The 16,348-nt window shown below is 40.7% G+C and overlaps 1 protein-coding gene and 1 long non-coding RNA gene across 2 annotated transcripts; one reads left to right on the forward strand and one right to left on the reverse strand.

Annotated features, from left to right (window-relative positions):
- Positions 1-291: 291 nt before the first annotated feature.
- On the reverse strand, positions 292-14,780 carry klhl2 (kelch-like family member 2). Its single transcript, XM_046842873.1, has 15 exons — positions 14,479-14,780; positions 12,009-12,134; positions 11,688-11,794; positions 11,352-11,473; positions 8,339-8,501; positions 7,355-7,464; positions 6,906-7,022; positions 6,139-6,288; positions 4,901-5,018; positions 4,379-4,576; positions 3,541-3,642; positions 3,252-3,380; positions 3,022-3,162; positions 2,556-2,699; positions 292-1,682 (listed from the first exon to the last, which is right to left on the reverse strand). Exons 1-15 carry the CDS (start codon positions 14,544-14,546, stop codon positions 1,654-1,656), a joined length of 1,824 nt encoding a protein of 607 aa, XP_046698829.1. The 5' UTR covers positions 14,547-14,780; the 3' UTR covers positions 292-1,653.
- On the forward strand, positions 14,514-15,825 carry LOC124381334. The gene is made up of 2 exons (XR_006924833.1): positions 14,514-14,642; positions 14,774-15,825. It is a non-coding gene; the product is annotated as an uncharacterized LOC124381334 (long non-coding RNA).
- Positions 15,826-16,348: the final 523 nt, after the last annotated feature.

Genomic DNA, 16,348 nt, shown 5'->3' on the forward strand with positions numbered 1-16,348 from the left:
TACATCTTCCTACTGATGGCAGACCCCTTACATTATTACACTCTCTTCCATGAATCAGTTATGATTTTAAAATACAGTTTGATGGCGAATTTCAGGCTTAAATGATCCCTGTTTTGAGTCCAGATGGAAATTTTAACTGCAAATGTTTTGGAAAAAATGTTAAGTTTAATATTTACCATTAAAACATATACATTTGTCCAACAAAAGAAAAAAATTGATGGGCTTTCTCGAACCTGAAGTGTACCTGTATAGTATCTCACACACACACACACGCACGCACGCACGCACGGATTTAAATACAAGAAGCATGTTTATTATTCATGATATAAAACACATTATGAAATGGTTTGAGTGCGCTGCATTCCTCGACAGACACCTAGCTTTAATATTGATTACAATAATTAATAATAGATAAATACTAGAAAGAGAGAGAGCGAGAGAGAGAGAGAGATAGAGAGAGAGTGAGAGAGAGAGAGTACACAACCAAGATTATAAAAGTTACAGAAGATAAAAGGAAAGGAAGAAAAGAAAGAGAAAATTTGCACACGTCTGGTCAGTGTTCAGCGGTTGGCAGAGTGACACAGCGTCCCATTCTTCACTGAACACATGACAGCAGTAGTTTAAAAACAGCACACACACACACACACACACACACACACACACACACACACACACACACACACACAAACAAAACCTAAATCCATGCAGAAGCGCTTCCTTAGCTGAGCAGCCAGCAGCAGTCCGAAACGATACACATGCTCAGACACACGCAGCAGCAGAGCAGTGCATCATGGGTACATCCAGAACCGATATTCACATCCAGCCGAATCGCGGTTAAAAGACACGTTGCATAAGAAACGAAGAAAAGTTCAGCATTAAGACTTTTTTGAAACATGGTTTGGCAAATAAACTCGAGAAATGCATGTGCAAGTCTCCCATTCATGTTCACCGATGCAGCTTTTGCTTGTAGATTATAGCAGCTTTCATTCCTGCCCTAAAATCAAACATCAGCCATCTAATCCATCCGTCCGTCCTTCATAAAATCATCTCTTCAGTCCAGTGACTTTTGGAGATTCGGTCCATTTGTAAGAAAGTCTCATTCCCCAGGCAAATACATCAACAATAAGCGAGGGGTTCCTTCAGGTCTTATAGGTTGACTATCGTCCCCAGAAACAGATGTTGGAAGATTACACTAGTGTTTCAAAAACGATTCTTCAGTTACGTTAGAGTTTGAATCGTCACACTTGGTTAGTACTTCACTGAAAAAGTGCAAGAATCTTCATCATACTGTAACTACTCTCAAATAAAAGAAAGGAGAGAGAGAGGGAGAGGAAGAGAGAGAACGTAAGATGGGAAAATGTGTGAGAAATTTGTGGGAAAAAAAAAAAGATAAAAAAAAAAAAAAAAAAATAGAAAATGAGTAAAAAAAAAAAAAAAGGAAAGAATCAAATGGTTTACAAAGAGACAGGAAGAGAAAGATAGAGAGACAGAGAGTGACTGAGAGAGAAAGAGAGCAGTGTTGTCCAGGCCTTCTGAATCATGAAGCAGCTCCAGGAGGAAGCTTCAGCCTCGTCTTGAGTGTGAGCCACTCCACAGCATCACATTAGCTTATTCTCAGCTTCCACTTCAACAGAGTTTCAACTCTTCAATTGCTCAGAGAGGTTTATCAATAATGGTCACACCTGTGAACACACGCACACACACACACGCACACACACACACACACACACGGACATTAGTCTTTGGTATACTGTACAATTCCGTAAATAAAGTGAAGTTTGTAAAGCGGCCACTAGATGGTGCTGGTGCATTTCAGGTAAATTTTTGCTTTAGTATTCTATGGAAGCATAAATGTAGCGAAATTCAATATAAAAATTTAATATTCAAAATGCCAAATGTATTTCTCTATTTAAGTTTACATTTTCCATTAACATATTTGCAAAGTTTGGTGCAACAGGAAAATGAAAATTACATTTTATCTTTTACATTTGCCATTTAAAACAGTAGTTGTAATATGTAAATTACATATTAATCGCTTAATAAGTTGCAAAATGAAAATTTATTAGCCAAATTCATTTAATCTGCGTACCGTATCCAAGCAGAAACAGTAGCAAAATTATCATTTAAATCTTATTTGTCGTATTAAGTTATTTTAAAACGCATTCTGAGCCAAAGGTATAACAAAAAGATGGTGAATTAAATTTATTTTTTTAATGCATTGACACACCTAAGACTTGAAAAATGCACTTTCAATTAATACGTACACAATGAATGTATTCAAGCTGGGTTTTTTTTTATGCATTCAGAACTGACTAGTATTCTCATTATTATATCCTTTTAAAAAATATGACAAATTATTATTTCTAAGTGATAGCAAAAATATGTTTTGAAGGAAAAAAAAAACTACAATAAAACTACATTATGTTATATATTTGTAGCCTGTGTTATACGAAGATGCAGCAACAAAATGACAAAGCAGCCAGTTTCCACTCTGGCTCTCTTATGTATACGGTCACTATTTCCATCACACCATGCTGGTGGTTTGTGTGCCTGACCTGCGTAGCTGCGCCCGGTGCTCATGCAGCTTGGCAATATGGTCCACTTATCCGTACTGGGATTATAAAACTCCACCGAGGACAGGTTACAGGAGCCGTCGTCGCCCCCGATCACATACAGCAGATTGCTGACTGCACACACTCCTACAGAGAAAGACGCATGACATCAGTTAGAGCTGGCTAAGCACAAATCAAGCTGAAAGTGTCACGATTCCATCGTTTGTCACATTTCCAGAAACGAGTGATGACCAAACATTACTCACACGAACACACAGGATTAGAGATGAGGCCAATGGTGTAGTGTATGTTTAAGAATTTGGAGAACGTCAGGGATTCTGCTCCACTGATTCCATCAAACGTGCGTATTTTAAAACTCGCATAACATTTACACACATCACAAAACACACACACGTGCTGAGGTGTACCTACATTAAGGTGTTCTGACCTGCAAGTGCCAGGTTTTTACCTGCGTTCCGGCGACACATGTTCATATCAGCCACTTGTTTCCAGGTCCCAGAGACGGGGTCGTACACTTCACAGCTTTTTCTGACTAACGGGCCGTCATGCCCACCCACAGCATACAGCAGACCTTTCAGCACACCCACCCCTGTCCACCAAACACAGTCACTATAAACCACCATCTGTAATTGTAAAGCAGTATTTACGAAGGGGTGTGTGTGAACACGTGTGTATAACCTGCTCCGCTGCGCCGCGTGCCCATCTCTGCTATGTATGACCACTCGTTGGTGTTCGGGTTGTACGCCTCGACGGTGCTCAGACACTGGCGTGTCGCTCCATCATACCCACCGACTGCATACAGGATACCTGCACACGTACACAACAGAGCACATCAGCATATTTACATATATAAATATGTAAATGATACATTCTAATGGCATAGACAAAAAAAAATTCAATACTGTTTTGTCCTATTGAAAAGGACGGTAGAATATACAGTGTAAAGGCTCTGATTGGCTCTGCTCACCTCCGACCACACCCACACCAACGCTGCTGCGCCGGGTGTTCATAGGAGCAATGTGGAACCATTCGTTGGTCTTCGAATTGTACGCCTCAACAGTAGCCAGACCTGCATGACAATCAGAACTCTTTATATAAATATATATTATCACTGCTGCAAGATGTGTCTGGTTGCGTTGGAGTTTCTATCCAATCAGATTTCAGCAGTCACAACACGCGTTGCTGAGGTGAAAGGAAGCTGCGTTGAGTCTTCAGATTCGATTGTACAGACGCCTGCAGCCAAAAGTGTATTCTGCTTGAAGGCTGTTGCTTTAACCAATCAGATTGCGAGTTGGCAGCACTGAGGCCATCTATCAGGTGCACAGTAACATTAGGCACTAGTCAGTGCTCCCAAACCAACTCTGTAGCAAACTGCACAATACGTGTGGTTTTTATAGCCGTTTCTATGATGGCTGGGTTTGGGTTTCTTGCTTTAGTGATGACTTTCATTCTCACTGTATAATATTCCTGTGTGTGATGCAGCGCTCTGTTCTACTGCGCTTCTCTAAAATATTGATGGTTTCTAGAGCCGTGGTGTAAAAATAATGATATTAAGAGGTGGATTGATTCAGGCAGGACACCACTGAAAGTCTCAATGTGAAATGCACTGCTACTGGGAAATACTGATTATTTAACAGACACCATATTTTGAATTAATGAATTAAAAAACTATGCAGCGTATGAGCAGCAGCTAAAGCACACATACATAGCTGAAGGTAACTGCATAGGGATCTCATGAAAGCAGTAACCTTCTGACACTACATACGTTTTTACTATAAATGACCTCATTCCATCTTGGCCTTTACCTGTGCTGCCATCAAAACCACCCACGGCATAAAGAAGTCCGTTGAGAACAGCGGCACCTAGTGTGGACCTCCGGTCCTGCATACTGCTCACACAACACCACTCGTCTTTCACAGGGTCGTACGCGTCCACTGTCCTGACACGCAGAGAGCCGTTAAAACCTCCCACAGCATACACCATGCCTCCCATGTACACTACACCTACGCACATGCAAACAAACACACACACACACACACACACACAGGGTTGCTGAGGAAATCATAGATAAAAAAATATCAGTGGTTGATAAGAATAAAAAACATTTTATAGTTTTCAAGTATCGGCTAATAAAATTACTAATAGTTATATTTATATCTGTTTATCAAATACTCATCATTTATTATACAGTGTTACATAAAAATAAAAAAGCCCAAAAAAAACATTTAATCTGATTTTCCTGACAAGCACATACATTCTGGGTGTAGGGGTGTGTGTGTGTGTGTGTGTGTGTGTGTGTGTGTGTGCATGTGCATGTGTGTGTCTACCTGCTCGACATCGTCTGGATGGAAGTTCTGCCACCTGGAACCATCTCTCCTCTTCGAAGTCATAACATTCAACGCTGCGGATGGCTTTTGGCGCTTGGCCCCCAACAACCACCATCACCTACAAAACACACACATTTACACTAACAATATCTCAGAACACACACACACACACTTCATAATGGTGTTTAAATGATCAAACTAATTACATCCTCATTTTTTTCGAATCTCTAAACATAAGTTTTTTATTTATCTGCGATTTATCTGAATGCGCTTCAGCGTTTTGAGACTAAATATTGTGTTGCATCCATTAAATTCAACAAAATATTTTTGGGTCGCTAGCTAACTAGCTAGACTTATCTACATGATTACTACAACACTCACAAGTAGCTATGCAAGCAAATGGTAATTGACAGAAAGAAACTGATTTTTATAACTCGTTTGCAATGAAGACCCTTTGGAAATAAATTGCTGTTCACCTGAATCATGTGGCAAAGCAGAATCACAGTTAAAAAAAAAAAAAAAAGTCGCCTGCGTCCTTTAGCAGGTGAGTCAGAATCTTTTTTTTAGTTTTTTTATTTAGTTGCTTTTGGCTAGAATGCATCCCAAATCCTCACAAAGGTATAAATGCTGCTTTGTGTCACCGTTAGAAACCACATTTTTGCTCTATGAGAACAGAAATTTGCCTCCAGAAACTCAAACACACACACACACACTTTATCAATGCAGCATATTTTGGTGTGTATATATATACACATATATAAAAACAGTGAGGAGTTTTTGATATCTTCTATTGTGTGTACTTCATGCAACATGGTCTGGAGATTGCAAACCGTGAATACCGCAGCATAAAAATATGCCCTCATAACATCTGAACCATCTGTGTTTGGGGTCCCTCAAATAGCGTTTTTTATGGAAAAATGAAAAGATTTACATTTACAGCATTTGGCAGACTTCCTTGTCCAGAGTGACTAACAACTGAGCAAACGTGGGTTAAGGGCCTTGCTCGAGGGCCCAGCAGGGGCAGGTTGGTGGTAGTGCTGGGATTTGAGCTCATGACCTTCGGATTCAATTTCTTAACCACTGAGCTTCCGCTGCCCACAGTGACATAACAACAGTCATGTGCCCTTTAAGTAAATAATGAGCGCAGGTAATAAACACACACACACACACACACACACACACACACACACACACACACACACACACACACACACACACACACACACACACACACACACCTTCGGGTAGCTGACCGGTGTGCGTACTCTGGTGCGGACAGTCTTCATCATGGAGCGCTGCTCGGCTGGCAGCAGGTGATACTTCATAGCTTCGATCAGGTAGTCTTTACAAGCACTGCTGTTCTTCACCAGCGTTTCCTCCTCCACCCTCTGCACAATCGCACACGTTTTACACCACGTTTCAGTGAAAATATACAGACATTATAAGAATACGCCGTGTTTTCTGACCCCAAATCTGGTTTTAAAACATCTCGTTTTTCTGTCCTTCGATGTAGAAGTATTAAAGTTTTACTTCTCTCGTTTTGTGTTTTTTTTTGGGTTTTTTACACTACTTGCACAAGCGTAAAGCTCACGCAAAGGTGAAGGTTATATTCGGCCATATATGTTTTTATACTTACTGCACTTGTTAATGTTAAAGCTAAGTATCTACATAATAACTAACTGTATCCTCAGCAGTCAGTAGTATAACGATTTTGCAGAAATGCTAAATAAACTATAGAAAAAAATACATGCTATATGTAAATGATGATATTGAGCCGTTTTAAAGATAAATAAAAGCTAAGCTAAATTTCTCCACGTATTTCTCAACCGCTGTGTAGCACCGTTCTCCTACAAGTCGAGTGCTGTGGTTACACAGTAACACAACGATGAAGATATTTCAGACGTTCGATATCAACATAAAGGGCAATTTTATTCCCTATTATTTGCCGCATTCGGACTGCAACTGCAGCTGTTGACGTGTTGTAATCCTCTAATCACACACTAACCTGTACGAGGTACTCTCTGGAGAGGAGGGGCAGGCGCACATGCTCCATCAGATGAGACATATGTTCCTGTCGCACGTCCTTATCGTGTTTGACCCACGCGATGACCGCTTCGAACACCTACACATCCACAAAAGGCCTATTAGCATAATACCGCACACTTAGATCCCAATCATTTCCATCTCAATTCATTTTAACAGCCCTTCTGTTGCTGTATCTGGGTTGCCAAGACAACCAGGACAACCTTGGACCATACTATTTTATAATTTTTTTTGCCATAGCAACGATGCTGCACAACATTATAGGATGTCTGGTTGTGTTTTGTTTACTTATATAGTAGTACATATACTATACATGGCTGATCATCCAGTTCCTGATTTCTTCGTTGTTACTTCGGTGTGTGTGTGTGTGTGTGTGTGTGTGTGTGTGTGTGTGTGTGTGTGTGTGTGTACCTTCTCTTCAGAAGGTATGGTGAGTTTGTCGCTGGCTATAAGGCTGCACACTTGCTCCATGCCCAGATTGAGGAATTCCTCACTCTGCATCACCTCTGAGAAGTGCTGCTCTGTGTTTGCATGAAAGTGAGAAGAAGCCAAAAAGGAGATTTAAAACACTACAGCACACCGTTCAACATCATGACTGCACAGGAAGTAAACTTTATTCCACAACAATAAGGTAAATAATCAGTACACCACCATGTTGTTGATTATTTGAATATAACAGCATGTTTAAAAGGTGGGGGTCTAATGCTATTTCATGCATTCGGAGTTATTGACACTGTAAAATAAAAATAAAAAAGTAAAAAAAATAAATAAAAAATTATTTGAATGTATGATGGAGCGTTTCTGTGCCAAAAATACACTCCTTCCGAGAGCGCACAAGTTTTTTTCGGAATTCTTATATGGGCGTTTCTCCCGAAAAAACAAACACAGCAACCAGAGCGAGAGCAAGAGAACATCCGCCACTGTGCTTCATTTGGTTGTCAGCAGTGTTTCCCGGCAATCGCTTGAGAAGAACGTCTCCAAAAGAATGTGTTTTTGTGAGGGAAGAACCTTGTTCGGTGCTGACCATAAAGACACGTCCTGCTGTAGTCGTTCTTGATGTTTAATTTCAGACTCAGGATCCGATTCAGGATCCGATAAGTACGGATGGATCTGATTGTTAGCCGTAGTTCATTTAAGACTACTCGGTTTTTGTTTGTGTTTTATTTATGGCGATGTCGCAGCAGACAAAGACGATCGCAACGAAAAAATCTGCACATGCTCCAGGAGCTCAGAAGCATAAAGCTGTAACTTTTATAAATCTGATGGAACTAAAAACTCCTCGGAGAGATGAAGGATGCAATAGGTGCTCAAGATTAACAGGTTTAAATGTAAGTATATTTGGCATGTAAATTTGCACATACACACCAACAGACACGCCCACACACACACACCCACCTGCATATGAGTTGGCCAGGTTGAGGAGATCAGAGCAAGCGTGTAGGTCAGCGAACGCCCGGATTCCGAGGCAGTTTGTGGGGTGGAGCTGAGTGGAGAGAAACTCGCAACATGCTTTCTTCACCTCCTGCAGTTGGAGAAGACCAGCGGCTGGCAGCAGCACCTGCACATATACACACAAAGGAAATTCATTCACTCATCTACAGTGACATCAGTGCCAGGGTGCATCCAGAGCCTGAATGCTAGGTGCTGGCATGCGATCTTTATCTCAGAATAAAGCATCCTATTCTATCCTCATGGAACGGGTTTCCTCCATGATGACTTCACCCACATTCCCTGAAGGGTTGCCTATATACAGCCACTGAAGCTCAATAAAAGTTTAATGTAGATGATGTAAATCATATGCTATGACCTTAACGCTTAGCAGCTTGCAATATAAAAGAGATTTTTCCTTAAATTTGTCAGTAGCCACGTTTTCACACTGAAGTGAAACAGTTCAAACGGTACAGACTTTTTGCTCCTCAATAGTGCATTAGGGTTTCATAACAAACCCAAGCTCAACCGTACGCCAGACCGTAGAGTACTCAGTGTTACTGAGAACACACACTTGAAGTGTTATTCAACACACACATACATAGAACAGTAAAGCACTTGCACGCCACCCACTATCTCTCACTCACACACTCACACACTCACACACGCTCACTTTGCTCGAGATTTCAATAAAGGCCCCTGTTGCACCCATAAGCTAAAAGGAAAAAGTGACAGACACTCACTCACTTTGTCCCCAAAACGTCCTACATGCGCTGTCCCTCTAATAAACTCATTTCTAATCCTGTCCATCGTCGTCACTCCCAATGAAAATCTCAACATCTTCAGCTCTGCTACCTCCAGCTCCACCTCCTGTCTTTTACTCAACGCCACTGTCTCTAATTCATACAACATCTCAGGTCTCACCACAGTCCTATAAACTTTCCCTTTCACTCTCACAGATACTCTTCTATCACAAATCACTCCTGCTATCACTCTTCTCCACCCACTCCACCCTGCCTGCACTTTTTTCTTTACTTCTCTAACACACTCTCCATTACTTTGCACTGTTGACCCCAGGTACCTGAACTCCTCCACCTTCTCCACCTCTTCTCCCTGCAACCGCACCACTCCACTGCCCTCCCTCTCATTCACACACATGTACTCTGTCTTACTCCTACTGACTTTCATTCCCCTTCTCTCCAGCACGTACCTCCACCTCTCCAGGCTCTTTCAACCTGCTCAATACTCTCACCACAAATCACAATATCATCCGCAAACATTATAGTCCATGGAGACTCCTGTCTGACCTCGTCCGTCAACCTGTCCATCACCACTGCAAACAGGAAAGGGCTCAGAGCCGATCCTTGATGCAATTCAACCTCCACCTTGAACCAGTCTGTCGTTCCTACTGCACACTTCACTGCTGTCACACTGCCTCATACATGTCCTGCACCACCCTCAAATACTTCTCTGACACACCTGAAATCCTCATACAATACCACAACTCCTCTCTCGGCACCCTGTTGTACGCGTTCTCTAAATCCGCAAACACACAATGCAATTCTTTCTGACCTTCTCTATACTTCTCCATCAACATTCTTAAAGCAAATAGGGCATCTGTGGTGCTCTTTTTCGGCATGAAACCATACTGTTGCTCACAGATGGTCACCTCTTCTCTCAGCCTGGCTTCCACTACTCTTTCCCATAACTTCATGGTGTGACTGATCAACTTTCTTGTTAAAAACTCCACTGCCATCTCTCCTAAACATCTCCATGCTTCTACTGGTATGTCATCTGGTCCAACCAACATTCCATTCTTCATCCTCTTAATCACTGCTCTCACTTCCTCCTTAATCCAATCCATTTCCTGCTTCACCATCTCCACATCATACACCCTTCTCTCTCTCATTTTCATTATTCTTCATCTGCTGAAAATACTTACTCACTCACCTACTAGTCAAAAGACAAAGCATAGCACAATTAGGAAATGAAGAGCCGTCCACCGCTCCCTTCTTTCTGCTTCCACGTAGGAGACGGAAAAGACTGCAGCACTGTTTTACAGCCACACTTTTATTGTTACTGGCGCGAATCATTTTATTTACTACATGTCCAATCCCAAGCGCTCTAATGGAGTCTAAAAATATGAATGGACCATGAGCATTGCTGAAACCTTTATCATCGTTAAGGGAATTATACGTGTAATGGTTAGGGTATTATTTTGGAGACATCAGAGCACAAAAAAAGAGAAAAAATGTAGAAGGTAATGAATTCTAACATGATGGCTTGCATGCATGGAACAATTCCCAGATAGGAACATAGATATGTTCCCAATGCACGAGGCGAATAACTACCAGATGCGAAGCCGAGTGTCATAAAATCATATAACGCACGCCTAGCCGTAGATTATTCTACTTATACAATTCATTTGCCATCACTGAAATGCTGAAGCTGTGGTTGATGCACATAGTACGAAATAACAGCTGATTTCTGTTATTTTATGTACTAGAAATCTGCCTGTTCTAAATCACACAAAGAGATAAACTAGTGCAATGAAATAACATTTACTTGAACCAATTTTAATAAACAGTGAGAGACTGCACATGCTGTGTGTGTGAGAAAAATCACATTCATCTGGCTGCTTCTCTACTAATAACAATGAACCTGAAAGTTTTTTTCTTTTCACTTAATCAAATTCCTCAAAATAACCGCATTCACCATCTCATTTAAATGACATGCACAATCCACTTTGGCGTGTCATTAGGAAAAGTTTCTAATTTCAGATTCACAGTTGCATACAGAGTGAAACAATGTTAATATGGGTACAATTGTTAATAAGGCGGAGCATTCATTTACAGAGGTGATTAAACTGACCGGAACAAACAGAATTGAGTTTTTGGACAAACCAGGTTGAAATATGTATATAAATCAGTGGTGTGTGTGTGTGTGTGTGTGTGTGTGTGTGTGTGTGTGCGCGTGTTACCTGTACATTCTCTTCAGTGACCTGTATTTCGGCAGTGTAAACATAATCAATCAGTATCCCCAGCGTCCAGCCGTCTATCTCCTTTATCCTCACCTTCTTCTGTCTGCTCTCACTCATCTCACCTACACACACACACACACACATACACACACAATCATTATCCCAATACACACTGCATCTGCATACATAATAATCACTATACACGCACAAAAACAACAAAACACACACACACACAACCAACCGACTTCTAACTTCATCCTATATGTTCAGAACCATGATTATTATTATTATTATTATTATTATTATTATTATTATTGGATTGGTTTAAGAGTAAACCTGTAAACATGGCATGGAAATACGGGCTCCCGGCTGCCAAGACCACTCGATGTGCCACGATCTCCACGTCCTCAGCTACAATGGTCACGTCGCACAACACACTCTGACTGTTGGAGGGGGAAAAAAGTTTTGCTTTTTCTTTTGTCCTTTTATAACCGCAATAATAAATAAACAGTAAGAGTAACATTACATGATGATCCTGGAGGCAGAAAAAAAGATGCTCGCTCTATATTTCTTTATATATTACAATGTCATGTAACAGACTACACACACACACACACACACACACACACACACACACACACACACACACACGCACACCTGCGCAACTCGTTCATGATCCTGAAAGCTTTCTTCATGTGTCGAGGGTTAATAGTGACTGCGCTCTGCTTCTCACACACATCATCTTTCAGCTCCAAAGCTTTATGATGGCAAAGTTTGGTGCATCTGGAACGAAACACACACACACACACACACACACACACACACACACACACACTCTGTTACAATACAATACACAATACACCATTTCAATAATGTGAAACGGAGATTTCCTGACACACGTAGCTAATAAAATGCAGAAAAGTGCAAAGCTCTTATTTATATTTTAACAATATGTATTTGTATTTTTTGCCAAGCCGCAGAAAGCGACAGTCTATGTTTAATGTCCTCCAAATCCCAGCCCGTCTCCGTTTCTGTCTTCAATGGACCTACAACCAGAACTGAGCAGGCAGCACTTTGTCTGTGAATTAGGCATCTTTCCTGAACACGAGCTGAAGCTTTCAGACCAGTACCAGTTTCCAGAGACACCGACACTGCGGCCAAGTTCATCTCTGCTTTTTACTGCTACACTGAGAGTCTCTGGATCAGGAGCTGAAATCAGGACAGTGTCTGATAGCCTGGTCATTGTCTATGCCAGGAATCTGTCTCTGAACCAACAGCTTTTCCAACAGCTTGGGTTTTACCATGCATTCTGATGCCATGCAGCTTTTCTGTCTGATGGTGGCATTCCACATGCTGCCACTGGAGACTTCATAAAACATCAACAAATATAATACAGTATATGTTTTTCATGGTCTAACATGGTGTTTTGTCATCAGTTTAATAATAATAATAATAATAATAATCTGAGACACAGCGGAGCGTCCACAATATACTCTAGAATCTGACCAATCAGAACGGAGCATTCAGCAGCATCACGATCGAACTTAGCACTGATTTCTGGTATCTTTTGGGTTCAGATAAATGCCTTTAATTACGAAGTCACACTTTAAATAAGCATACACACAAAAATACTCGTGTACTTTTTACACAACTCATTATGTTAAATTAACACCTACGCTGAGACTTCAGGGAAACATCTGCTTCCCAAACGTCACACTTTCGCAAATCATTTAAATAACTCGAATAGGATTCTGCTTCTGGAACGACTGTGTGAACTGAGGAGAAAATATCAAACCTTTGAGCAAGACCTCGAAGTATGTCAACCAAAAAAACAAAAATAAATAAATAACACTGGCAAAATAAATAAACAGCACTCTGAATCAAGTGTGAGGGAAACTTCAGGTTGTGAAATTCGACGTGTTTCCAGTCAACAGTGGTTGTGTGGTTAGAAGCGAACACTGATGAAGGCTTAAGGATGACTAACACACACACACACACACACACACACACACACACACACACACACACACACACACACTGCATCTCTAACTGTACACCTACAAGGTGTCTAAAGGTAGGTGTTTGTAATAAACTCATCAGTACGTCTAAAAACCCTCACACAACATCACTGCACTTGATGTCACGGTTGTTTATGTCCCTTGGAAAACATCATATAGGTTTTTCTTCGCTTAAAGACATTCAGGAATTAAATCCTATTGGACTAAAACAAGTCCTTAAGTGTTTTGATGCTTCAGTATCACAGTGAACTGTCCTGCAATTTCATCGTTCCTTTAAAATGACTAAAAACTTCTTCTTTTTACTTGTTCACAGCTACAAGTAAGGTCAGAGATTGTCTGAAATGTCCAATGTTTATACGTCGTGTCTTATCACGGAGAATAAAAAAAAAAACACAAGGCCCTCTAAGACTTGGTAGAAATGGTGGAAAACCTCGGATTGGACGTGCCTCCTTCTGAACATAAACCTGAGGTACTAGCGATCCTGTTCCTTTCTGTCTGATTCTCTCTTCTGTTCTACCTCTGGATGGAGATCTTCTCAAATGGAGACCACTCACTCCAGCCAAGGACGATTCCACGTCAGGTGCATGAGGTTAGAGTAGACCTTTCATCTCAAGTCCACCTCAATGGCATAGATCTACCGAATCTCCATCACTAAATGCTTGATGGGACCCTTAACAATGAAGGAACTACTGGAATGGACATTTTGTGTCGCCCAGACGAGAATGAATTGCTCCTCATGAAGTCTCAGGGAGTTTTTCCTTTCCGCTGTATCGCTCATTACAGATAAACTTAGAGACTAACTTTATAAATGTAAGCTGCTCTGGTATTAGGTTATATAGAGCATCAGCCATTCAGTGTTACTATGGAGACGATTGTAGTCGAACGAAAACGCATTGATTTCAACCTGTGATTCGTCCTGCAGCCGGAACTACAGTCAGAGCCACAGTGTGTTGGCACATGACAATGTTGTGTAGATGGTGTTTAAATAATATTGGGATCAGAATGAGAGAATAGAACACAGTAATGCTAACTAGAAAAAACAGAGAGAGAGAGAGAGAGAGAGAGAGAGAGAGAGAGAGAGAGTTAGCTAGCTAGTTCAGTGTGCTTACAGCGGATGGATCTCCATGTTGTGGTGTGTGTTCAGGCCGCGGGATGTGTCAGTACTTTCCTGCACCATTCCATCTCAGCAGGATCTCGGGCCCTGACAGAGGAAATCCGCATCCCAACGCCGGGTTACGAGTCCAGCTCAGCTGTCGCTGCACATCCAGCTACTGTAAACACACGGGCGTCTCTCTCTCTCTCTCTCTCTCTCTCTCTCTCACTCACACACTGTCTGTAGTTGAGGAAGCCTGTCCGCCATGCCCAGTGTGTGTATGTGTGTGTGTTTCCGTGTTTCCCCAACAGCCCGGTGGATTATATTCCCCTCTCCGTTACGCGACGCATCGGCATAAGGAGGAGCGGAGTAGCAGCAGTAGCAGCAGCTTGGAGCGCGAGCGCACACACACTCACACCGTGCCCCAGACCAACATGAGCGGCGCACGAGTCGCAGCGACCCCTGCCGTGGAAGACTGGAAACGCAGACCATATCGGGCGGAGCGGCGCATGCGCGCTCCAACCCCTGCGCAGCGTGCGTGTGTGTGTGTATGTATATATTGTTTTCTATTAAAAAAAAAACTATTTAAGAATATTGATAAACACTTTAATATTTATAACTTAATATCCGAGTTGAATAAAAAATAATCAGGAATATGTGCTGCAACCTACAAATCATCAGGCAGAAAAATCAAATTATTATAGATTCATTTAATGATGAATATCTAAACACACATTTAGTCAGTGAAATCAAATAAACTATATGCCTGAGTATACATGACCTTTTTTTAATTTTCTTTACTTTTATTCTAGTGTTTACTAAAAATAAGTTGATAAACAGAAATTTCAGTAACTGCTTATTCTGATTGTAGTTAGTTAAATGTTCATTTCAGCTCTTCAAGGATGAAGATGGCTACATTATGGCTTTTTTTTGGCTACAGCAATACATTTAGTCCACTAATGGAATAGCTTAAACAAATAAGCAGTGTTCCCCTGCTTAAATACTAATTTTGATATTTTTCTTTGTACTTCACAAGTATTTTTTTTAATGAAATAAACTTTAAATTATATTCTGAAGACAATATAATGTAGACATTTTACTCTTTACATTTGCTTACATCCAGAATAGAAAAATCCTCAAATGATGCACATTTCTATTACAAATCTGTGCTCTCAATTTATTTGTTGTTTATCTGCAAAAAAAGATTAATTCGAGTCGTGTCTGTGATCAGCAAGATGAGCATCTGTGGTATATTAAGATGTTCTCTTTCTCTGAATCGAACAATGATTCATATGTGGTGACTCCTTCGCCTCCTGTGTATAAATAAAATACCAACCTTTAAAAACATGGCATTTAATCTAAAGAAGCATCTTGCAGTGTCTTTTTTTATTAAACAATTTTTTTTTTTAATCGACAAAAAAGTTTATTTGATACCAACAATCATTCGAACAGTGTGATTAAACTGGTGGTAGCTTAGGCACTGGTCATTGATTAAAGCCATTTCTGGGCCCCTGAGCAAGGCCCTTAACCACTATGCCATTTTAAATACTTCGCCTTATGTGATTAATTCGCTCCAATACTCACGATCGTATAGACCCTTTAAAAGACGACTTAATCACCTTATAAACCCTTGGAAGCAGCCCCATAACCACCGCCATGAAACAGCACAGAAATGCAGCAGAACACCAGAACTATTAGTCCTGGAAATAAGACAATATTGAAAAAGAAAAAAGCTTTTAAAATGGTAAACATTTTAAATACAATATTTTATATATTGTAACATTCAATTTTGCGATTTTTACTTTTCCCTCGCATAAACCGACCTCGATTTTATTTCCTCTTATTATTATTATTAATAAAAATAAATCGCCTGCTGGTAATTTACA

This window comes from Silurus meridionalis, chromosome 28, assembly GCF_014805685.1.
Source record: "Silurus meridionalis isolate SWU-2019-XX chromosome 28, ASM1480568v1, whole genome shotgun sequence".
In the NCBI taxonomy this organism is placed as follows: Eukaryota; Metazoa; Chordata; class Actinopteri; order Siluriformes; family Siluridae; genus Silurus; species Silurus meridionalis.